Source organism: Haliaeetus albicilla, chromosome 14, assembly GCF_947461875.1.
Source record: "Haliaeetus albicilla chromosome 14, bHalAlb1.1, whole genome shotgun sequence".
NCBI classification, from domain to species: domain Eukaryota; kingdom Metazoa; phylum Chordata; class Aves; order Accipitriformes; family Accipitridae; genus Haliaeetus; species Haliaeetus albicilla.
This window is the reverse complement of record NC_091496.1, coordinates 27,122,340-27,148,972: the sequence shown is the minus strand read 5'-3', so window position 1 is coordinate 27,148,972 and position 26,633 is coordinate 27,122,340. Positions and strand designations below refer to the sequence as shown.

Below are 26,633 nucleotides of genomic sequence, written 5' to 3'. Positions count from 1 at the left end.
ACAGTGGGGGGGGGGGGGATAAATCCACACACTATAATAAACTTGGACTCTTAATACTGAAGATAAAAAGTTGGGGGGTGGGGGAGGAAGAGATAAGCACCAAAGGAAGAAAATGAAATAAAGGACTTTTCCAATATTTTAAGGGTCTTGGCAACAGTAAAGAATCTGTCAGATGAAAAGACTCAGATGTTGCTACAAAGTAAACCATAGCACCTAGCAAGCAAAGACAAAATATACCATTCTGAACAAAGGGAAAATTCCTCCTATCCCTATGCCTGGTAGCAAAATTAACCCTGAACATGTCAGAAAAATGTACACTGTCTGTCTAGCTATGGATTTTGGATCCTAACTTTGCTTTGATTTTTAAAGTACTTAAGAAAAATAATGGAATAGTCTCTCTAAATACTATTTTGAACACTGGATCAGGGTTTTCTAATTGTGTCACAAACAAACACGTTGTTAAATAAAACCACAAAGTAGTCTTGAAAGCAGTGGCTTTAAAGCCACTGTGTTCCAACTTCCTCTGTGAAATAAAATCTTGACTTTACTAAAAATAAATGAAATATTTGTCATCGGTATTGGTGGGTTTCATCTTTAGTGTCCAAAACAGCATAATTATATTATTTGCAATATAAGAATCTATAAGATTTTTACATAAGTAGAAAAAACTACAGTAATGTGTACTGGAATTTTAAAGAAAGCTGCTGTTTGAGAGCCTTATGTTAACAGTCTGAAAATTATCGCTTAGAGTTTGTATCCATGAAATTCTTATCTGTTACTAACATATTTGCCTCATTTCATAAATATATTCATGAAATATGAAGACTGACTGTTGAAAGGTTCAGAGATGCTACCTCCTTGAGACTGAGGTTTGGGGTTGTGGGGAAAAGAAAAAGAAAAATGTTAACTATCTCAGTAGAGCCTAGAGAAGAAACTATTTCATCTAGTTCAAAAATAAAGACAGTTCATTTTATTTCCCAAGTAACATACTACTCTGAAACCATCTTCCATGATTTTCACTGCTGCTGAAGATCAAAACACTGGTGATGACCTATTCTTTCCTGCTTACTCCCTGTAGAAGAAAGTTCTTCCTTTCAAATTGCCTTTGCTACAAAAGATCTTTAGTTTGTCACAGAACATGGGGTGATGATATCTGGTGGCTTTTTATAGGAAGGGAGTGGAGAATTAGAATGGATGTTACTGCAGAATTACCACAATCAAGAATGCTTTCTGTGTTCCAGAATTCTGCCTCCAGAAGCATTGCTTATATATACACTACTTTGTCATATAATCTACATACCTTGGTCTCAATTTCACATTTTTAAAATCATGCATTTGACCTAATTTAATATTAAAAACTTATGAAATAAGCTTTCACTATTTCACATGAACGCTGTAACAAAACTTAGTATCACTTACCTGTATGTCCATTTGTAGCAGCAGAATACAAGGCAGAATAGCCATCTTCACAAGAGTAATTAACGTCCAGTCCTTCTTCATTAAGCAGCATTGATAATAAAGTGACATTTCCCTGGGCAGCAGCTTGGTGAAGAAGGGTGGGCCTGCCACCCAGGGGGACAGGACCACCACTTGTTAACAAAGGGGTTAGGGAGGAAGACCAGCCTGTGAGTTAAAGCAACAGAAGTTAGATGGAAGACACATAAATAAAGCTTTGCAATTTCTGTGTTCTTTTAAAAATTAAAAAGGATCTTCAAAATGACAGGATTTGTTAGTTTAGCACAAGTTTTTTGATGATGCTTTATCTGTACATCAGAAGATATCCTGAAGAATAAAACTGGGTACAGGGGCGACAGTTGTTAATGTAAATGAACAGGATTTCATTACAAAAGGTTAACGTGAAACTTGTTATGAACTGTAGTAGCAGCTGGATGTCTCAAAAAAATTTATATTTTTAAAATTCAGAAACTACTGGAAGTTTATTCAAGTTATAATTTAATCGCTGATATGCTGGGAAAGTTTTATAAAGTATCTAGAGGAAGGCTTCCAAAACAAAATACTTATTTTCATATGAAATTTCATCCTCCTTTACAGTCTCAGTGAAAACTTTAGTATTTATATCTCACCTGCAGTTAAACAGATAAATCGCACAGGGCCCTTAATAACTTTAAGTGCCTTTCAATAAGTTTGGAAAAAAAATGTAGAAATCATTTACACAAATAATACATAAATAAATATATTTATTATTGAGCTGTACCTTAAGGTAATATTCCTTTTACTCAGCAATACTAAACAATATATTATGAAATGCTCCAGTGAGAATTAATAACGGGTTATTTAAAGTTTACGAGGGAAAGCTTTCAAGTCACCCTGTTAAAAAATAATATTCAATTCAAAGCTTTGAAAGCTTAGGAGTTATCTTGGTTAAATGTTCTGTTCATTACTTATCAGCTTTAGTAGAGAGTTTGTTAAGAATATGAAGTTTGCTGCATAAGGCATAGAAAATTTTGTGCATTCTTCCTTGATCAAGGACTGCAAGAGAAAATAGGAGAAAGATTTTTTTGTCTTATTTTTACTATCACCTTTAGAAAATCCACATTATGTTCTCCCTTAAATAAATAACTTTGTATTCTGTGGCCACACATAAGCTATTATATGAGACAGAAAACTGACAATACAAAGCAAGTTTATGCAGCTTTTACTGTGGTTCTGCAACACCCAAGACTGAAGAGCAGCTGCAGGGCATTACCTCCAGCTCCATCAAGCTGATCAAGTGCTATCCAACCTCCAACACCTAGAACTAGAAACAGCATGTGGCAGTAGCTCTACCATGCTGGGATGATCTGCTCCACCTTTTGGAAAAACAAAATTAAATATGGAAATTCCCAATAGAATTCTATAGAAGCAATAGGTCTGGGAACCTTGCAAGATCTGGGCAAATTTTAATTAAGGTCCAGACTTACACAAGAATCCATCATCTGAGCAGCTTCAATGAAGAACACATAGTTTGATCCCAGTTCAAAACAACAACAACAAAAATGCTTGGACTATTTTCATATTTGTTTCGAAAGTAAGCTAAATTTGTCATTTCAAATTAAGTTTACTAGGTTAGTATGTAAAGCAAACGTATTTGCACTATTCTCACAATGTAAACTTATTATTCAACTTATTTATTTGATGTTGACTGTAAGAAATCATCACTACAGCTATGAAGTTACCTTAGAAATCCAACTTTAAACTGACGATAAACTGTAAAGTTAACTCCATCCATCTTCATATAACTACAATTCCGAAGCTACCTTCTTACTATTCATACTCTTACTATTTGTTTCTCCAATATTTTTAATCAGAGGACTTTGAGGGTTTTCTGAAGTTTAAAAAAAAACCAAAAAAACCAAAAAAACCAACAAAAACTAAAACCCCCAAGCAATATACCAAGCAAACTGCAACCTTTACATGGTAAAAAAAAAAAAAAAAATTATTTCCACTTCCAATAACTTTTACAAAATCCCCAAAGGTCTGAAGAATAATTTTTATTCTTCCTGTCCATTATAAAAGTGTTGTTATTATTCCAACCTTTTGTTGTTCTTTGAAACTAACCGTGCTGCAGCTGTTGCTATACATATATTAATGTTTTTAAAATGGTACTCCTGTATTTTTTACTGTCTTGCCATGGTAGTTAACAGATAGTGGACATTGCTTGGGTGGCACTCCAGATGCTAACATTCTTTGTCCAAGTTATATTGGAATTATTTGGGGGAATTTGTGGAGCCTGACACTAAGCTTTAAGCATGAAGTTCACTTTGCCAAGCAGTTTTGTAATATCAATACTATTTCTGGGTTCCCTTCCTTATTAAAAATAGTGCCAGTTTTTTGTTGCCTTTTTTTTTTTTAAAGCATCATTAACAGAAATCCCAAAATAAAAGGAATTTTTTTGTCCTATATGTTGCATCTTAACTTTCGTTTCAACTCTTTGTTGCAATTCAATGTTGTTGCAATTCAGTGATGAAATTCATTATACTAGGTTATCATTAGATGAAAACCTTCTACTGAAAAAGATACAAAAACCAGCTAATAACATAAACATAACTTTAGCTTCTATTATCAATGTAAAGCAATATAATAAAGCTGAACTCATCCAGCAAAATATACCAACATTAGAAAATACCAATAAATCAGGTACACCATTACAGATGCAAAAAGTTAGGAAATGTGAAGCATCTGTGAAAGCTTGTAGGGCATGCAGTGATGAAGGGCAGAGGGATAGACAAAAACAGCTTCTGGCATCAGCTTCAGAATGTGAGATGGTTAATTTCAGAGCCCAGATCAGTCCCTCACCCTCCCACCACCCCCAACCCCCTTTTATCTTCGAAGCCAATTGTATAGAAAGAATAAATCAATCATTATAGAAATGAGCAAAATGAAAACGATACTTCATTGAGGAGTGACATAGAAAGCGCAAAACCAAGAAGAAAGTGAAAGCAGAAATCCCAGGGGTATGAAAATCCAACTGCCTACATTCGTTTCTATTTTGAAGTCTTACAGCCACTGAAATGTAGAAATCCAAACAGAGCAGAAGCATTTTGGCACCAGTTCAAAGGCTGCTGAAGTTAATGAAAACACTGTCGCACATTTTGAATCAGGCCATAAATGTTCATTGTAATTTCTCTATGTGCAGTCTGTTCAACATTAACAGCAAGACATGGTGTCTTTTCCTACCAGGGACAAAAAGAGCAACATGCAGGACAATGCCCTGTCTCTAAAAGAAAGTATCATTACATTAATTTAGCAGAACGTGTAACTGAAACAATCAGTGCTCTGATTTTAAGTGTGCTCTTAATAGTTGCTCTTTCTAGAGCCAAGACATTCCCTTACTGAAAATCAGGCTGTTGATATGTTCTTAAAGCAATCTGAGCTAACTAGGAAACTGTTTTAAAATTAATAAATAGAATACTTAAGTAATTAGGTTATTATCAATTCTTCTGACTCCACAATAAGAAAGAAAGAAACATGAATTTATTGACAAAAAAATATAAAAATGGAGGATTCTTTCAATGTCTTTTTTAGTATGTTAAATTTGTTTTGCACTGCTTAAAACTATTAACAAATTCTGATTGAAGCTCACTACTTACTATACAATAAAATATGAATAAGATTTCACCATGCTCTGCTTTAACTGAAAATAAAATTGAAATTCTAAACATTTTCTGAAAAAAAGGAAATAAAACAGATTAAAATCAACCAGAACATTAATAAAACTAAATGAATCTGTGCCTAGAGGCCATGAAAATGCAGATATGGGAAGGAGGTTTCAGTAGTATTTGTAGTTTGTTAGATGTTCTTCACCTCAAGAAAGTCATACTTCAAAAAGAAACTGAAAAAAGAAAGTGAATAGGTGACATGAATTCAGGCATTAATGACCACATTATCTTAATGAAAACTGTTAATAAATTTGGTTTATCTATTCTTTTCTAAGATAGAGTCTATTTCTTTTCCATATAAATTTATAAAATCTATTTTTTTTCTTTTCTCAGCATAAAATTAAAAAAAAAAAAAAAAAGTCTTTTTATACTTGCATAACATCTGTTGCTCTAAGTTTATTTAGTTCTGCAGTTTGCCAGAACATTTGGCCAAATATATTAAGTTCCCTTAAAAAACATAAATAAAATGGGATTGGAGAATAAGTGCAATAAAATATATGCATTAGTTTGGATAAAAGACACAGGAGCTCCTGAATATTTACCTGAGTATTGCAGATAAAGTTATTAAAGTTCTTTGAACCTGTTTGTAGTCAGTAAAGGAGGGAAATTAAAATGACATCTCTATATTAATAAAATAAAACAGCAGACCACTAACTGGAGTTTAAGCAATCTTTCTTTGCACACTTCAGATTATGGGATATGTTTCCCATTTGCAATTGCAAAAATTCACAGAAAGCAGTGCCACTTACAAATATCAACAGCATCAAATGTTCAGAGCAAGGATTATAAGGGGATTAAATGAACCCAAATGTTTCCATCCCTTCCAAAAAGAAGTGAACAGAGCGTAAATGAAGAAAGGCAATCTGAACACATACACCAGCACAATTTAAAAAAACTAATATTTTTTGACAAAAATCCTGTCTTTACGAATTGTCTGAGAACTGTCACAAATTTCATACAAAACACAATATTGACTATGTGGAAGAGTCTTATTTAAAAAGGCTGATTGTTCTCCTAAGAAAAAAATTTATACTTTGAAGCACAAACTAAAGCAATAATAATACATGGAGTTATGAAGTCAAGTGGTGGTAATTTAATTTTTAAGATAGAAGATTTATTTTTTTAAAGAATAATAAAAAACTGTCTTAAATAATTACCAGACATCCTCTAGTAATGTAAGACTAACTGAAATATACAGCCTAATTCATGCTGATAGGATTGTGGAAGACAGCCTCTTGCCTACAAAAACTATTCACTTTGATGCTGATTTTGCCAATAATTTGTAGAATGTTAATAATCTTAGTTGTTCTTTTTATTAATGAAATTTTAATTCCATTATAGAGCCTAACAGCACCTGAAGGCAAATGAGGTTTGGAGAATATCTGGAATACTGGGAGACTAATGATCTATCTGACATGGTGTCGTGGTTTCAGCCCAGCTGGTAACGAAGGCCCACGCAGCCGCTCGCTCACTCCACCCGCCCCCCTCCGGTGGGATAGGGAGGAGATGGAGGAGAGGAAAGGAAAAAAACCTGGAACCTCGAGGGTTGAGATAAAGGCAGTTTACTGGGACAACACAAAGAAATTACAACAACAACGACGGTACTAATGAAAGAGTATACAAAAAGAGTGATGCACAGTGCAACTGCTCACCACCCAGGACCAGACGCTCCGCCACTTCCCCCACCGAAAGTCGAGACCACCCCCCGGCCCGCTCCCCATTTATATACTGGGCATGATGGCACATGGTACGGAATAGCTCCTTGGCTAGTTCAGGTCAGCTGCCCCGGCTGTGTCCCCCACCTCCCAGGTTCCTGTAAAAATTAACTCTATCCCAGCTGAACCCAGGACACATGGCAATCAGACTCAGCTAGGAATAACAATTTAAGATGAAAATTCAGGACATTCATATGAAAACCAGCAAACTAAGTGGCAGCCATCAAATCCCACAGCTGTTAACTCTGAGAAGTAGTAAACAAATGGAAGATAAGATTTCTGAGCTCATATTTTTATGGCACAGCTCAGAAAGGAGAGAGGATTCTGACAGTATGGTGCCACAGCCAAATGTTAAAAACATGACTAGGTTAGTCCAGAAACATGCATTAAGTCTTAATGAAGTGGAATGGGAATAAAAAAGGCTTAATAATGTGAACCCCGGAATCTCCTATATATACACAACACAAGTTTGCCACATGCTGCTTTTGGAGCAGCTTCTCCAAGACTAGTGAGTTCGTGGTGCAGCTACCAACAGAAAGTGGCTGGTTGTATGATGGAAGCAGACCAGCTGTGCAGGGGTTTTATACCCTATAGATGATGATAGAGGGACTAGAGTTATGAGGGACCTACGTACCATAACTGAACTGGGAATAACTGTTGAACGTTTAGGACCATTCAAACATTCTTCAATGCTGATGAAGGTCTAAAGTGTTCCATAACTGTGTGTCCGTCTTCCTCACTGCAGTGCAAGTCAGGCTGAAGAGGGGCTTCTACCTAATGTTCTTTGTGCTATTGACCCCAGCAGGGAAATATGTTGAAAAAAAGATTTATAGGAGATCTACAATTAACTGAAAGGTAGATCAGGGCCACCTTTGTTCATTTAACTGCCATCAGGAAGATACCCTGAAGTTGGCAGCACATTAGGCACACAAGTAAGTCCCTCCCGCCCCCCGCAACGCAAAATGAATAGCAGATACACACACTGACTCCAGACTCAGATGATCAACATAACATTTAGATTTTAACTCGCCAACAGCAAACCTTTACTGGTGTCTGTTGAAGTAAACCTGTGAGATGGCACACACAAGTATTAACAAAGCCTACAACTAAAATGAGAAGAACTATAGAAAAAAGGAAATAAAAATAAAACATTCTATAGGTATGAAGTGATATATTTGAAACTGCACTTTTATCTAGGCAACTATATACCATCTAATGCCATAGGACAATACAGTAGCCCCAGCTATGCCCTGTTTTCTAACAGATTCACAAAGCATTGAAATACATATTCCATGGAAGATCACCAGCAGAGGTAATTTTCAAAACATTATTTCAGACTGAGAAAGCATTTTGAAGTCCAAAATAATGCATTCACCACCACCACCACCAGCCCCCCAAAAACAACAAAAAAAAGAGTTTCTTCAATATGTGTGACAAATCTGCAGCCCATTTACTTTATATATTATTCCTCTTTACCTTTAAAAAAGCCTTCAATTTGGAGACCTCCTTGAGGAAGGAAACTAATTTATAACATTTCTAAATCAGCAAAAGAATTCCCATACCCCTGGAATGTGGAAAAAATATAAACGAAAATTTCAGCTTTTAGAAAGTAAAAAAGAGAAAGGTATAAAAAGATAAATAAAGCAAACGAGACACATATAGGAAAACCAAAACATTACTTTAGAGGGAGACAGTTTGTAGCATATCAATCCCTTTACCTGATGCTGTTACCAGGAGGCTGTCTGAATCACATGGTCTACAGGATGAAGCACTAACAGGGTTTATGGAGGAGCTACAGGCAATGGTGGTGGGAATGACAAAGGAATTTTCTGAACATGCAGGTTGGTTCAGTCCAGGGAAGTGGGAAGGCCAGGCACCCACCTGAGATGAGGCTATGGCTGGTATGGCACAGCCTGCAGGTGCCACAGATAAATCTATAGCAGGTTTTGGTGGCAGCTGAGGTGAGGACTTAGAAATAATTTCCTCATTTATTACCCTGATTCCTTGTGGTGAACTTGAAAGAGGTGAGGTCACGGTTTTGCTGTCAGTTTTTGCACTTGTATTTGGGGATCGGCTACTATCCATTAAAACTTTAAGCTGTGGGTGCGGTGGTGAAGGAGTTTGCGAAAGCCCTGGTTTTTTAGGAGGAATAGGTGGAGGATTTCCTCTGTCAATTCTTGATACGCTGGGAGTCTTTAAACTCATTCTACCAACTGGGGGGTAAGTGCCAACTTCCATTGAATGTGACGTCCCCGGCCGTGATGGAGCGCCACTCTGAGGGCTTGTAAATCTTGAAAGGACTTGGGTAACAGTATTCCGAGCTACCTGTTTGGCAACTAGGTTGTCACGACTAGTAGGGGATACATCCCTTGAGGGAGGGCTATGGGTTGTGTTTCCATTTTGGTCTTGATCATTTGCATTTGCTTGAAATCTAAATCTAGCGGCTTGGATTCGTGGATTTAGGCCTGGATGCCCAGTAGTGTTGGCAGATGGTGAATGTAAACTGTGCATAGATGAAGTGAGTGAGGAATTCTGAGCTGCACCAGTCGGTGCTGCAGGGGTGCAAAGGGAAGTACTATTTGAAAAAGGGGAAGTGCTACTTGGTAAATCAGGTGATGAGCCTGTACTTGGTCCATTTTCCTCAATTCTGTTTTGATTCTGTGTAAGAACAGGAGGCGCAGGAGGGACAAGTTCACTAGATGAAGGTTGCCTATCAATGACCGGCTTCACAAATGCTGCATTGGTGCACACATTCATTTTTGTATTGCCAGACACTAGTGGGTTCACTGTAGAAGGCTTTACAGATACAGTCAAAGGCAACTTCTTAACATTTTCTGTGCTATTGTCCATCACTACAGTATCTGTTTGGCAGGCAACAGTTCTTGAACTTGGCTCCTCTGTTTCAACAGAAATGGAAACAAGACTCCTATCTTTATTTTTATCTGTATTTTTAAGAGAAAGATTAGCTTTACTTTCATTTTCCTTTTTTAATTGCTCAATCATTTTGATCATTTTATCTCTCTCTTCTCTGAGGTCACTGGTGTGCGCTTCCTCTCTATGAAGTTTGGCACGCAACTGCTCTCTCTCTGTATCAAACTCAGACAGCTGCTTTTCCATTTGAGCTTCCATTTGTGTACTCCTTTGTTTCTCAGCTGCAAGAGACTCCTCCAATTCAGTAGCCTTTTTCTTTTCCTCTTCAAATTTTGACATCACTTCTTCCAATTTCTGGGCTTCCTCTACAATTCGGCCAGACAACTGCTTACACTCTTTCACTAGCATCAATACTACATGTTTATTCTTTCCGCGTTCTTCTTCAAGACGAGCAGATAGCTTTTTGTGCTCCAGCTCGAGACTCTGTAACTGAGACTTTTCCATTTCCAACTGTAAGCAAGCATAGAGAAAAATTCTCATTAACAAGATGGAGACTTTCAACATAACCTAGTATTAACCTGACATTGATATTTTCTTTGAGAGTATGCCTAAAATGAACCTGTCCGCCCCAGGAAAGTGATTTATGATACCTAACACAAGTGCCTATAATCTTATACAAGCAAAAGAAAGAGACAGGCGTCTCTGAGGAGCAGTTCAGAAACTAAGTAAGCCCATCTACTTTCCTCCATTGACAACACAGAGACTCCCCAAAGTAAGTGCTAGTGATTCCTGAGTGAGGAGCTTGTTCTTGTTCTCCAGAAATTAGACATAAGACAGTAAAGTCTTATGTAAAGTAAAGGAACCAGGCACAAGCAAGAGATGAACTTCACAAAAAAACTTTGAGCCCAGAAATGAAAGGTTTAGATCTTAGGTCTTCCTTAGACTGAAGGAGATTAGGGTTGAAATACACAGTCCATTACACACCATAATAGGCGTCTTACATCTTGTTTTAACATTTATAAATAAGACATTCATTTCTGAGACCAACTTTTTGACACAGGCACAAATGTCTTCCTGTACTTACTAATAGTGGAAGGTCTCAGTGACATCAGTGATGTATAAACTATGTTACAAGCTAGAATCAAAAAACTACCTACTATGTGCAGATAATGGATAAGAATAATTTTCCCCTTCATTCATATAGTTATCACCTGTAATTCATCTTGCCTGCTGATTATGCTTTTATTCAAAGACCCTGTTCTAGAAAAGCAGTGGAAAAATATGTTAATGCACCATTTTATAAAATACCTACTAGTAATGCAAACCAAATTGCTTCACATTTTCCCAAGCAAACTTACACAAGTCAAACAGCAACAAAAGAAAAATCGGTTTCTTTCTTCCTCTCTTCACATACCGATGCAGTAGCTTCCTATACGGCTTATCTGAATGACTGATAGAAAAACAAACAAACAAAACCCCAAGAAACTGCTGAGCATTCCTTCTCTTGTACTCTTTTTATTGGTTTAGCTTTGTCAGTTCTGCTTCATATTTATTAACAGATCAATAGAAAAATAATAATTCAGAACTGTACCACTAAAGTGCCTTTTCTAAGTGGGCATTTTTCCTGGAAAAATACTTTCAGGCACCTATGAAAAAAAACAATCAAGTGCTCACAAACATGAATGGTTAATTTTGACTGCAACGAGAAACTGTTTCATGCTTCTACACTATGAGAACATTTCACAATGCTCAAAAAAATAATCTAAGAAAAGCTGTGGCAAATAGCAGTACATTTAAGATCTTACTTGGAATAAATGTTTCACTTGAATAGATGAAGGAAGAACCATAGATTATAGATTCAGATTATAGTGTCATGGTAATATGATACTAATTTCAGAGTTTAAGACAATACAGTGTCATGAATATATTTACTGTAAACTGTAATGTGGGAAACACGATGGTCTAGGGGATTGGTAATAGCTATGGAATATCTCCTCTCTCAGTCAATGCTTAAAATATTGTCTTGGTTGCTAGATGAAAACAAACAAACAGACACACAGGCAAAAAAAACCCCAGGCATTACAATATAATAGCTTCTCAGAAGCCTGTTGCTACAGCATGCTATTCTCTGTCCTCTCCAACAGATGAAATTTCTCAGCTCTGGAAGATTTTCCACATCACTGTAGATATGTCTACAATTAATGTTTAACTAAACAGCATTTAAACAAAAGCTAATACCATTTTTAAATAACAAGTTTGTTACTCTCCAGTTATACCACAGAGTAGACTTGAAACTCATGCCATCAAGAGGTGAGTACAAGAGGGAGTCTGCACTTGTAATAGAAATAAATCCCACCTGCTATAGCTCATTGTCCCCAGGATAATTTTTTCCCACTTGGTAAGTAGAATTCAAACACAAGAAAACACTTAAAAAGGAAGGGAAGTGAAATGACATAGAGAGAACAAACAATAAATCCTGCATGAATTTACACTTATAGATGAACGTCTCAGTCTCCCAACACTTCTAATCATGTTACCTGACTGTAAATTTCTCTTACATTTTCTTCAGAAGAATGGGGAAAAGCATAAAGACGTGATGGCAATATTGATGCGATGTATATTATAGTAATAGTAAAATTTCTTCCTGAAATCATACCATTATCATAAGAAACAGTGAACTAAGAGGAAGATATCACTATGGGAAATTATACCTACATTGTAAACATCATCTTGGCTTCAAATACCTCAAAACCTGTTTAGCAGTGGAGGGGCTCCACTGTGGTTTTAAAGCTTCATAACAGGTTAACCAATATACTCTGCACAATGCATTTCACAAAACCAAGTCCACCCTTTCTTAAAAGCAGTGTTAACTATATAAAAAATAAGGTATGGCATTATCAGTCATTGCTATACAAACAATATCAGCAACACCAACCACCTCTTCAGTTATGTTAATGACAGTACAGCTGCAAATTAAATTAACAAGCTATTATGATGACACTGTATTTAGGAAAGGTCTCATTCATAGTTCTTCACATATAGAAAAATCATTGTTTTTTCTCATGCATTTCATTGTTTTTTTCAAAGTATCCAACAGCATTTGGATGCCTCACAAGCATTTCAAAGCAAGTGGAGCATCCAACAGTAACAGTGGAACATCCAACAGTTTCTTTTTTGTTAAAACAGATATAAAAATAATGAGGAACGTATACAATCTTTAAAGCTTGGAAATGCAATAAGATTATAGTGAAAATGTTTTTATCAAGATTTTCTATACTTTATTATTCCTCCATTTTGCTTTCAAATGAGGGACTGGTTCTATAAATTAACTGTTGTGAAATTATATTACTTTCAAATAATTACAAGATTTTAACATATAACTGGGATGAAATCAGCTTACTATACTATTATAGTATCTTCTTTGTAAGCATTGCATATAAATAAAGAAGTTTTAATATATATATATATATAGTCCTCTACTTGATTTCAAATTGACAGGAGCAGCATTAGTTTCTCATTTCATGTTGTCTCCTATGTCTATCTCTCCCCCCCTCCTTGTTTTGGCTGCATCATCTTGAATAGGAAAAACCTCTGAATATTTACACTGCGTTTCTTCCTTTAGATGACAGATTTGGAACTAGCTGTAATTATTTATGAGTTTATGAACTAACTACAACCTGATTTTCTTGAAGTGTACTATGTGCATACACTAAATCATATCAGTAATGTAAACATCTGGAAATGTGCCCAAGAAGGATTTGAACGGGGTAAAAAATGATACTGAGAAAAATGATAGTGTCCCACAGAGAACTAACCAGCAAAGGCCCTTCAAAGGCGAGAGACAGAGTTCACGCTTTGTGAGAAAAGGTTGAGGGAGCTTGGCTTGCTTAGTCTAGTGAAAAAAGACTGAAGGATGATCTAATAGCAACACACAGCTCCTTTTGAAGGGCCCTTACAATGATGACAGTCAAATTCTTCTTTGTAGTGACAGGTGGGGCCCCATAACAAAAGGGTGACATGAAAAATTGCCCTTTAAGAGGCTCAGTCTTGGAAAAAACTTCTTCACAAGGATAGTAGTGCAGAAAGGCTGGAGTATTGCCATTCCTGGGGGTTTTCAGGACTCAACTAGACAAATTCACAGATGACTGGATGTACTGCTGGTGATAATCTGCTTTAAGCAAAAGGTTGGACTAAATCACATCAACAGGCCTCTTCCAACCAACGTGTCTGTCTGTCTTTGAGCGCGCATCCCAATACTAACTTCTCTGCAAAAACTTGACAAATTAAGAACTGTCATTTCGATTATCTGGTTTTGAGTTGCCAGAAAACCTCAAAATTAATTTCAATAGCAGCTCCAGGAAAAGTGTTCAAAGAGATGGAAGAGGATGGAGACTTTACACAAATCTGGGGATTAGGTGTTTGGTATATGGTAACCCTATGAGTGACAGTCATTTGTGCACCTCTTTCACTTTTCTACAGTCTGACACATTGTTATGACTTGCTTTTTATAATCAAATAAAAAATTTATTCAAAGAATACTTTTAAGATCACTATATTCACAGATAATAAGTCCCCAGGAATAAGAGTTCAGTCTGAGCCTGTTTAAAGTCCAGTAATATCCAGAGAAAATAAACACAGCTGCACACAGACTTCATTACTTAGTGTAGGAGTGAGACAGTGAGGGAATTCCAAACACAGATAGAAGCATCACACATTTAGAGAAGGAGGGATCACTCTGGAAGGGAGGAGGTGCAGCTGGCTCTTTATGTAGGTCATATGTGTCTAGGCTTAACTTTTCCTTACATTGGGTCACCCTACTTTGTCAAACATTTCTAGAAATCCCTCAAAATACCTTCATTACCCTCTTCCGTGGAGGGATTTGAGAGACGGAGGACAGAAAAATGTGTAACTAAGGGAAGGTAAAACACTGAATAAATGGTTTGTGAATGAATGGAGACGTTTGAGAGCTATGTCATCTGTTGCCACAATCCCAAGAAGTTTAAGAGGGTGCCCTGTCCAAATAGCATTTCTAATTGGCCTTAAAAGAGGAAGATGTAAGTTCTGTAGAGTCATGCACACAGCTGCTCAACACCATGCAGTTTGTTTTCTAATCCTGTGTTATTTAAATTTCCTATTTGTAACAAGGAGTAAAAATGGTAAAATCATAATAACACACTTTCAAAGCAACACACATTTTTTCAAGTATAGTGCTTTAAAGTTTAGCTTGAAAGTTACTGATTTCAGAATTGAGTGTACTAGAGATTTATGTACTTCTCAAGGTAAGAATCAAACTGCAAAATAAATTATGATCAAACTACTTAATTTTAAGATTTGAAGAAAAAAACCCTCATGTATTCTTCTAGGAAACAAAAGACAAGAGCATCCTTTCCTGTACATGCAGACTTATAGACTTTGGCAATAAACCTGGGCTGAAAAAAGGACAAAAATGGAATTTACATATCAATACCCTGACTTTGAGACATATTCTTAATATGTAAGCCCATCTTACATGTATGGGTCTGTCTATATACTAAAAGGCAGTGATAGATGAAGAATTTAGGTACAAGAAGAGACTTGTGGCCATGCACTGAAACAAGAAACTAATCCAATTGTCCAGGCAGATGTGTCAGGTTCTCTCCCAATATCATTCTTCAGTCAGAATAAGCAAGCTTACTTCTCTTTTCTATGCTCAGACAATCCCTTCCCCAGAATCTCAACTTACATACAAAGCATATGAAAAAGAAAATTAACATTTAAGAGTCCTTGAAAGAAGTGCTAGGTAAGTACGGTTCTCTACATAGGCTATTACACTGTTTTAAGACTTACATATCACACATACAGTATAGTATTCATTCTTTTGAATGCGGTATCTGTTTTTCTGAAGTCTGAACAGAGCAGGGATGCTTAAACTACACAACAGAGCTAAGATAACAAAAGGAAAGCTTTGCTGTTTTAATTTAAGCATGTATTTCCAGCATATTTCCAGTACTTTTGTGTGCATATTATTTCCCAGAGAGCAGTTACTACCAGAATCAATTTCATGTCAATTGTCTTAGCATTATCTGTTTGGTTTTTTTAAACATCAATATAAAACTGTCACTGAAAAGCTATTTTACAGCTGCTGAAGACATTCTATCCATCTTACACCCAGTGAGGATCATTCAATGCCTAGCAAGCATTTCTTTTCTAATTATTCAAAAATACCCGATTATTAGTCTATTATACTACTGTTCCCTTCTTTCCCTTCTTTCCTCTGAGAAACTCCTCCCCAGTATATTCCTATTTGGCTACACTTTAGGAATGTATGGCTTACATATTAGTGAAATATGTGCAACCAACTAACCATTCACTTTCAAAATGACGCTGTTTTACCCTCAGTATAAGACATTTTTTGCAACATACTTGTTCCAAAATAATTTTCTCTCTACAGCAAATGTTCTAAATGTGCAAAAAAGTATTTTTTAGAGTATATTTATTTTTACTGATTTATGAAACAGAGCTGCTTAATATTAAATGCAAATAAATTATTTATTTTATGCTATTTAGGTTAGAACAAAAATAACAGTAGCTCCTCTAGGCTTCAATGGTGTTGATTTAAAAATATATTGTGATGATGCTTTCTCAGGTCATGCTGAGCTATCCACTTATACACTGCATCAGCTTGTACCAGTTATATTTCATTTATTGCATAAGTAGAGCTAAATTCACTGAACGAATGAGCTGTGCACACAAAATATCACCAGAAAATCAGCACCTCACTGTATATGACAATTAAGTGATAACATTTTAACACTCATAATGATAACCAAGTTAGACAAAGATGCAAATTAAAAAAGCGGTATGAAAGAACAAATCAGGAGAGGGAAAAGAAAAAAAAAAATCAGTAGCAGGATACCTTCTTTTGTCTGTTTTCAGCAGCAGCCAACTGAGCTGACATTCTTTCTTGCATTTTCCTGCAGTGAGCCATAACAGCTTCTAAAATGGACAGAGGGTTCATGCATATTGGCTTCTTTTCTTTATCACCAGCACCTGCCTCAAAGTCTCTCTGAAGAGCCAGAAATGGGTCACTCAGATTAAATCTTCCATATCGCTCCTGGATAAAAACCTCTTTGCGCCGGGCCTAACAAAAAAACCAAACAGGCAAAGAAATAAACTAAATGCATTCTTTGGATTACATCCACGTATACAAGAGACCTAAACCACAGGAAAAGTTATGTTACTTATTTATGGTTTTAATTAATTTCTTTAGGTATTCATTTATAATGTCTAAAAGGAATAGTCAGATATGTTGCACACAGATTTCATTATAGTCAATAGAATTCATTACATAAAAAAACCCTTCCTCTTCTCAATTCAATACAGAAATATCAATCTGGAGCAGTTTCAGAAGTATCACAAAAATAACATCTTGTAAATTGGCTGATACACAGAGAGGAAAGGGAAGAAAAACATTCTAAAATAAAGTTTTCTATTTCTGTGTATTAAAATGATGCTAGTAAAAGATACGAAAACATGCTTTGTGTGTTTACTGCAGTACCCAAATAAGTATTTTTCAAATAAAAAAATTGATGGTATGTTTACACATAGAGATTTTCGTAAGTAACAACAGACACGCAGAGAGTAAAAATGCCACCAAGGCTTTTCTGAAATTAAGACACTTCTCATATCCCTCTTCAGGAAGAACTTCATGATCATATGTTTCTCCATATCATTATTTTAAAACAGAATTATATTTCCAAACTACAGTACAACACTTTATTGTCATAACAAAAAAATATTACACAATAAAGATCAGAGGTAGCTTTGCTTGACAAATTTTTGTTCTTCAGCCCAACAGAAAAACAAGATCAGTTTCAAAGAAGGTATTTTTATAATTTAATACATAGTACACAGGAAGGCCACAGATAAGTACTGACTTCTAACCATCTTCATAGAAAATACTGTTCCAAAATCTCAGGCTTAAGACCCATCTAATTTGTGTGTGGGGAAAGAAAACCAAACCAAACCAACCAAACAACAAAAAAACCCACCAAAAAACTCCACCAGAAAGACCCAATAAATTCTAAAGTTTTGTCGTGGTGTTTTTGTGCTTGCACATATAACAGAGGCAGAAGCAAGAAAGCCAGACCATTACAGCACAAATTTTGGAAGAAAATTAAGGCTTGTTACCTTAAAAATTAAAACACTCACCAGAGCAGGTCTTAAAAGAACTATGTCTCAAAAAAAATCAGAAAAAAATCAGTGCTGAGAAACACCATCAGAAGGAAGAATCCCTCCAAAAATGGATAAAACATTTATCTGTGATTTGGTTCAAATTCAGTTTTGAAGAATAAGCAAAAAAGAGGAAGAATAAGCCAATACTGAGATACAATAGAGGAGGAACAGGCTTAATGGTTACCAAATGTGTTAGTAGATCATTTGGAAAGCTTGAAGTTAAAATTGTAACATATGAAAAGGTCATAAAAGGTAACACATATTTCAGGGCATGAGAAACCAAAGAAGAACATAAGAACTATGTTAGAAAAAATCTCCAGAGACTAACTACAAATAATATACCTTAGTGAATGCCCAACTTTTTCCTATATATTGTCTACAAAATTGAAACATGGGAAATTAAAAGGTAAAAGAGAATTTGACTGCAACAGAAATAAGTGTGCCTACATATTCTGATGCCTGAAATACTTTTAGTCTATTTTTCAGTTTGACAGTATAGCGAGAACTTGAAAACATTTACAAAAAGAACAGGCCTTTGGGGCATAACTTCAGAAAAAGCTTACAGAGTTCATTCAGACATAAAGTCTAGCTAGGCTTACAAAGTCAGGTAGTGATTGGTTGAAAAGACAAAAATAAGCTGATAGAACCTAGTTATTTTTTATAAATTGCCTTGCAAATAACCCCTAATTAGTCTAATATTTTAATCCTTTAATTTTTAACTTAAAATAAAATAAAATAAAATAGCTAGTTCCAAAGGTAATATTACAAAGCCAGGTGGGGAGAGGCTATATTTGCAGGTCCTGGTTCTATATAATGAAGTTACAGGACAGTATGCAGCTTGAGAATTCAACCTTCATGTAAAGGAAATAATCAAAACCAAAAACCTGACCCTAAATGGATTAAAGAGCTAAGGAGCCAAACAAGATGACAAACCCAAGCAGGTTAAGAATTTAAATGGAGGTGGAGGCACAATCCATATATAAATTATCAGCAGCATAAGAGCCAAAGTTTATATAAAGAAAGTGAGCCACCAAAGTAAAGGAAAAAACACTGGTGTAGCAGCACAGCTGTAAATAAATAAAAAAAGACCAGCAGAGCCTCCATCCTTAAATCCAGAGACCGACAGCAAAAAGAGAAACTAAGTAGATTAACTGATCTCAGAGACAAAGGCAATCACTTATGCCTTTAAGGAAACACAGGTAGACAACAGGTAAAATAATGTGTATTTTCCAGTTTTTTCTATGACCCATGACTAGCTGTCCTCTCAGCACATACCGTATGTATGCAGTATGAATGTATTCTTTGAAATGTTCTCTAACATGCATAGCAATTAACCGAGCAAGCAAGGCAAAAAGTCTCACTGTGCACCTGCCAAAATAGTAATGGGACTGGGCGTTCAGATTCATTAACTAAAGAAAAGATTAAACTACATAGAAGGGATAACCTCCATCTGAATGAAAAACAAAACAATCTGCTCACATTAAGAATTAAAGTGGCTACAGAAAAATCTGAAAGCTAAAGACTGGAAAAACCAATAGGTCTCGAAAAGCCCCATGGTTTGGGATGACGGACCCTGTAGGGCTGAAGCCATAACTACATACCCGCAAGCAGAGGGTAAAACAGACTGGTGACTCTCAAACCATAAACAGCAAAGTCATCTCAGGATGCTTCCAACTCAAAACGGAGCTAAATGCAAAATATTAAAACAAATTTTTCCATGTTTCTATAGAAGGACTAAAAATATAAAATAAAATGATGGGATGAGGATGCATGATTTCAAATGAAGATACCAGAATAAAAGATAAAGCAGAAGCTTGGTAGAAGGGAAACAATGAGTAGTTCCCTAAAACTTAGGCACAAAGTAGCAGAAGGACAAGCTAGGCTTGTTCATTTTTTTTAATGATACCTTCAGGCCCTAAATAATACCTCTGTCCCTTTGCACTTCAAAGTACATCAGATGGGAGAAATAGAAATACTAGAATCAGAAAATTTTCTCTCTTACATCATCTTTCAGCACTGAATTTCAAGTCATAAGAGCTAGTAGCAATATCAAGATACCTGTTTTTATGGCACTCATCTGGGGATTGTACAGTCTAATATCATACGGGTAATTAATCCTTAAAATAGTCTCTGCATAATTTGGTGGCTGTGCTAAAACAGCATTAGCAGTGTCTTGTATATTAACTTCAATTGCATAGCAATATATACAGAAAATAACATTTAAAATATTAATTTGTGAATAATTAACTGAATGCATTTTCAAACAGAAAATTTTCAAAACCATACAGAATATGCACCCACTATAGGAGGTAGTCAGGACTGCTGTCTTGTGAAAGGTGCTATATGAATTTATAAATAGTCAGCTTTACTTTTCTGTACGGACCCATTTGCACAGCGACTAGCCTTTTAATGGAAGGACTGAGACTGAAAGTATTTAAAGGTATAAATAGATGTCCATGGGAAATGATACGTTTTGCAGCCTATGCTAGTGGTACACAAAATTATGACTTAGGACTTAAGCTAAATCCTCTAACAGGTAACTGCTAATGAAAACTGACAGTAAGCACACACAAATCAAGAGAAAATATCTAAAAACAAACAAAAAACCCCCCCTTTAAATAGTGACGTCATTAAATTCACTACTGCAGTAGAGTAAAAGCTGAAACTTATTTACAACAGCTTTTGAATTCAGTCCAATAAGAACATCACATTTATACAGAGCTTTTAAATCCTTACACAGGATCTGAAACATTAAACAAGGAGACTAAAATAAGAGTGCAACTACTACTTAAAAAGGATGAAAGCCCGAAGTTTCTTTATGGGCAGGCTGGTGCATAGCATTATGTTAGATCAAGGATGGACTGCAAGTTTATACTAAAAAAAATACAGTAGAATTGAAAAACATCTTCAACGACAAGTGAAAGATGATCAAAAGGTACAACATGGCTTCTCTTCAAGGAAGAGCTAAGTAGAAATAGGACTTTTCAGTGTGAAACAGAGACAACCAGGGATAAACATACTAGGGGTCTGCACGCTGATGGGACAAGTAGCAATCACCCCATGATCTAATGATGGAAATTTGAGTTGGACACAAATTCTTCTTGCTGAGAGTGGATAAGCACTGAAATGTGTTGCCCAGGGAAAACATACAACCTCTGTCATTGGGAGATGTCCAAAACTAGATTGCATAAGGCCATCAGCAACCTGATCCATGTTTGATGTTAGTCCTGCTTTAAGCGGAAGATTGGATTGAATGATCTCTCCCGGTGCCTTCCAACCTAAATTACTCTATGATTAGTGATTTCTTATAGGACTGTTATTTTTTTATCTTGTGGGTGCTAGCAATCTTCTCAAGTAACAAATGACAGAAATGAGCTCCGGAGGAAGGAAAAAACACCACATATTTATTGGTGGAACAAGTCTTATGTCTTGCTTCGGATCATGAAAATACTTTTTAAGACTTAGAAAACAGAACTTTTAGTCTGTGATATTTTCAAAAATAAAAAATACGTACTGAACAATCCTAGGGATCACGCAGCTGTGTGACACAAGGGGAAGGTTTACTCTCAAGTTTTCTCTTCTAGGTCTGCAGCCAACAAGAATCTGGAGGATCAGGCTGTAAGATAAACTGCTGCTTTTATTATGCTCTGAGGGAGCCTGTCTCCTACTAAATACAGCAAGACACCTCATTCACACCTACACCAACTTTTTTCACACTATTCAAGTCACCTCTGTGCGTCTATCTGCCAGCTCCCTCCTGGACACTACCATCTCTCAAGCTGACCCTTTGCAGTCACTGACCCCATTTATCTACTGGCAGATGAAGACTGGAAGCAGAGTGTGCAGGGAGAGGAACAAAACAGGTGGAGGTATCTGGATGATGGGCTGTGGGAAAAGCTGCAAATCCCGTATAAGAACTTGCCTGCAGTCACTTGTTTCTTATGTTCCACTTCAGAAGAAGAAAAAAAATAAATCTATTTTCAGTGACCAAACTGAGAATTATGAAGTCTAATTAGATGTTTTCCCTCTGTTATTGAAACAAGAATGTAAGGGGGCAGGGAGGCCTTCAAACAGTACCCATCCTCCTGTGAACTTAAAGCTAAAAGCACAAAAAAAGCAAGGAAAAACAAATACAACCAATTAATACACAAGTAAGAAATAAGCCCAACAACAAAAAATTAATCACATAATATACGTTATATTATTAGTTTTCTTTTAGTAATAATCTATGTTGATCTTAGTCGCACACATTTGCTGAAATGAGTTTTTATAATCAGTTTACATAATCAGTAGCAGAATATTTAAGCAACAGTATTTTTAAGGTTAATACTGCATTTTCCCCGCAATGTATCTCAGAGTTTCCTCTTCATTTACCTGCCAAGTTAAGAGTTCAGCAAGTCCAAGTCTTCCATGCAGCAATTGATGATAAACATCAAAAATAGGACTGCATGTCCTACACTGCTATGGAACAATGGAACTGAATTAAAGCTGCCCCAGAACCCTTAAACAAAATTTCCTTCCTTTCAAAAGCATTTGTTCCTCTGATTAATTTCCTTTTCCACATATACTAAAATTGTTTCAACAGATGTTGGTAGGTTCATATTAATATTTTCTCTTGACATATGTATTAGGGAGTGGTAAAAAGTTTTCTAAAACTAACCAGCACAGAAGGGGAGGCAGTAAAAGATTATTTTATGTGTTAAATACAAGGGTGAGGCCTTCATTCTAAATAAAATTGAAAGGATAATAGGTTTTTTTAAAGGAGGAAGGTGGCTGGAAGAGAACATATTTATAAATCTTATTCAGTGGTATTATACAGTGTCTTGAAATGATGTGCTGGAGCTATTCATTTAAGCAAAAGAGAATTATCAATGAATATATACTCATAATAAAAGCAGTACTTTCAGAGATACCTGCAAAATACCGGGGTGGGGGATACAATGTCTTACTGTGATTAATTAAGAACGACTCTGTAAAGAATGCTGGTAATTTTTTTACACAATAGTGTTTGGGGGCTTTGTTGCCTTTTTTTGGTTGGTGGGGGTTTTTTTGAATGCAGATGTAAATTAATGTTTTCAAAGTATCATATGAGATGTTACTTCCATATAAAGTTTTACAGAACAAACTAAAAATGGAGATGTAAACATCAATGACTGCTGAAGAAATGGTATCCTCCAGCATGATTTCTGTCAATGAACATGAGATGCTCAATTTCTCATTACAATCTTAACTACAGTCTAAATTAATTTCTTCAGTACTGTGACAGTACATACCTATGCAAAGTCTACAAGTGAGTTAGACTTTAATGAACTCACTAGTATATGAAAAATATTTGACCAATATATTCAAACTGTCTGTTTCCATGTTAAGTGTCAAGTATCATAAGACAAAAACTTGTGTGTACAGTTTAAGGATAAAAAAATGGAAATTCTCTGAAGAAGACTGATGATCATAACAGGCTGCTAGTTAAAAAGAGTGAAAACAGTAGAAAGAATTGAGAAATAGGAAGATGCAATCAGCAAGTTAAACAAAACCAACATATGGGTTGATTAAGCTTGACAGACCTATATAATTGTTTCATGCTATAAAAAATGTTCTTTACAGAGGACTGATCAGGATCATGAAAGAATTGAAGTCTTTTTGTAGAGGTACTAATAAAGAAAAGAAAATATACCTGTTTAGCAATTTTAAATGTAAGGCATACATACTCATATAAAGCATTCAAAACTGTCTTGGAGCAGTGTCTCATAACAGTCATAAGCCATGCAAATATATCAATGAAACTCATTACAGTGAAGTAGGCTGCACGAAAGCAGAGATATAGTCAGTAGTTCCAGAAAAGTTATCCCAGGCATGAACCATTAATATAAGATTAAGAAGAAAAAGTTGCATTATTCTCTCATTCACAATAACCCATAGAACTTTTCCAAAACTTTGTAATTCGCAAAGTGTCCCTTTCTCTCAGAATCACATAGCTTTAAACCCAAGCTTTTAAAAAGCATTTTTCAAGGTAGAAAGAAAGCTCTGAATATAAAACTGCATGTTGTTTTACAAGGCTATCCTCAGTAACCTTCACTTAAGAAGATATACAAAACCATCATTTTAAGTCATAAAAGGTCAGATCTTACCTAGCAGTTGATGAAAACAACAGCAAACCAGATTTTCTTATTTCATGCCAAGCATCCAAATATTAAAATGCTTTGCAAAAAGCTGTACAGTTTCCTCTTCTCTGCATTAAAAAGCAGACTTAACAGAAGTACAACATGCCTAACAACTAATTCAAATCTCTCTGTGTATAGGAGGACAAACATTTAATTAACACTTAAACAATCCTGACTTACATAATAACAGAAAGCACTGAAGAATTATACAACCAAGGTAATGATCAAGCCTGAATTTCCTTAGGGGTTTAACTCCATAAAAAGAGAATATCACCCAATAGCACCAGTTTACTATTACCCCAATATTGTTAAGTAGCACAAACTCCTTCTCTTTCCCCCTGTTACCTGGTAAAAACCTCCATGAAAGAAAGAGGAACAGACAGGACAGACATATGCTTCCAATTCTTCATTACTAATTTTCTCCAATGAAAGTCCGCTACTTTGAAGTTGCAGATTTAAAAATGAAAAGGCCATATTACAAAGCTAAGATCAGTTACTAACAGATCAGTACCAATAAGAAAAAACAATCCAGTCAATATAAAATATTCTTCACTTCTTACAGATGTAAAAGGTGAAACTGAAGCCTTGCACTAAGTTTTTAAAAATGAGGAAGGAGAAAAAGCTCGTCATGAAACAACACGTGTTTTTCATTGAGAAAAGCCATCCAGATGTTCCATACAAAGATGACATTAGACCTATTTTATGACAGCTTTGTTGTCTGATGCTTAAACATTTGAAAATTATAGGCCACTATTTTGTAAGGAAGTATCACTGTTTGATGCTCTGATTATCTAACCACCCAGACATTTATTTCTGAAAATAATACTGATTTCATACTGATAATGATTCTCAATTGATAGAAGAGACTTGAGCTTTCTGGTTACTTTAAATAACCATTTGTCATCTAGACTTTTTTGCATGTTCAAATTTCTACTTCAAATTCATGCAAATCAATTCATAATTCTTTGCATGGAAATCTGTCAGCCATTTTTCTGAAGTACTGAAGGAAATCTGACTTCACCTCTAAACAAAAAAAGAGCACTTTAACCTCCATGCTTAGCAGTTAAAAAGTTTCTTCAGCTCAGTAACAGACCAAACATACAAAGGCATAACAGAACTTAAACTAGATAAATCTGTGTTTCTTTTTCATTTACAGCATTTAGATTTTCATATTTTCAAGCTATCAAAATCTCAGTTAAAATATCATCCCTTATTACTGCATAGCAATTACATGATTACCAAACCTTAGTTATTTTAATGAAAAGGTATGCAAATTATGAGTTTACAGTGCAATCATCAGGCACAGTCAACATAGGTTCACAAAGGGAAAGTGCTGCTTAACTAATTTGATATCCGTCTATGATAAGGTCACCCGCCTAGTGGATGAAGGGAAGGCAGTGGATGTAGTTAAGGCTTTCAGTACTGTTCCTCGCAGCATCCTTCTGGACAAGTTGTCCAACTGTGGGACGAGCGGGGTCACGGTGCCCTGGGTCAAGGAGTGGGCTCAAAGGGATGTAGTGAATGGGGCTACATCTGTCTGGTGACCAGTCACCAGCGGTGTTCTTCAGGGTTCAATTCTAGGGCCAGTTCTGCTCAATGTATTTATCAATGATCTGGGTGCAGGAGTTGAATGCACCGTTAGCAAGTTTGCTGATGACACCAAACTGGGAGGTGCTGTTGACTCTCTTGAGGGACAAGAGGCCTTGCAAAGGGATCTAGATAGATTGGAGCATTGGGCAATGATTAATGGGAAGAAATTTAACAAGTCAAAATGGAGGATTAAAATGGAGGACAGAGTAATGCCGGGCACAAGTATAAACTGGGAGAGGAGTGGCTGGCGAGCAGCCCTGCAGAAAGGGATCTGGGGGTGCTGGCTGACAGCAGGCTCAATATGAGCCAGCAGTGTGCCCTGGCAGTCGAGAGGGCAAACTGCATCCTGGGGTGATCAAACAGAGTATAACCAGCCGGTCAAAAGAGGTGATTATCCCGCTGTATTCAGCGTTGGTGCAGCCTCACCTTGAACACTGTGTGCAGTTCTGGGCCCCACAATTTAAGAAGGATGTGAAGGTCCTTGAATGTGTCCAGAGGAGGGCAACAAAGCTGGTGAAAGGGCTGGAAGGAATGTCCTATGTGGAGCGGCTAAGGAGTTTGGGCTTGTCTAGTTTGGAGAAAAGGAGGCTGAGAAGCGACCTCATTGCTCTCTACAGCTTCCTGAGGAGGGGAAGTTGAGACAGAGGTGCTGATCTCTTCACATACACCCAAGCATAACAAAAGTAATTGCTGCTATGTGAGTATTTTCACAAGTGTTGAATTTGAAAAGAACCCCAATCAAATCTTTTATCGTCTTCATAACTATTTTTATAAATTACTATCATAATTTATTTGGAAGAACCAAGAACAAACCTTATACATTTTTTCTTCAGCAACAGTAACATGAAGGGACACACAAAGAAAAGTAAGAAGTGTTATATTATCAGTTGCACTTTAGTGTTACCATCAACAAAATTAACTGT

General features: G+C 36.0%; 1 protein-coding gene across 6 annotated transcripts in view; it reads right to left on the bottom strand.

Annotated features, from left to right (window-relative positions):
- CTTNBP2 (cortactin binding protein 2) overlaps window positions 1–26,633 on the bottom strand; it is a 138,000-nt gene that overhangs the window by 38,478 nt on the left and 72,889 nt on the right. For all 6 annotated transcript variants that reach the window (XR_011327795.1, XM_069802074.1, XM_069802073.1 and 3 more), the window contains exons 3-5: window positions 16,641–16,865; window positions 8,593–10,255; window positions 1,420–1,623 (exon numbers count right to left, since the gene is read on the bottom strand). Coding sequence is in view for 5 of the 6 variants with exons in the window: in XM_069802074.1 (XP_069658175.1) it covers window positions 1,420–1,623; window positions 8,593–10,255; window positions 16,641–16,865 (2,092 nt within the window). In the remaining variant the exon portion in view is untranslated. The remainder of the gene's footprint in view (window positions 1–1,419; window positions 1,624–8,592; window positions 10,256–16,640; window positions 16,866–26,633) is intronic.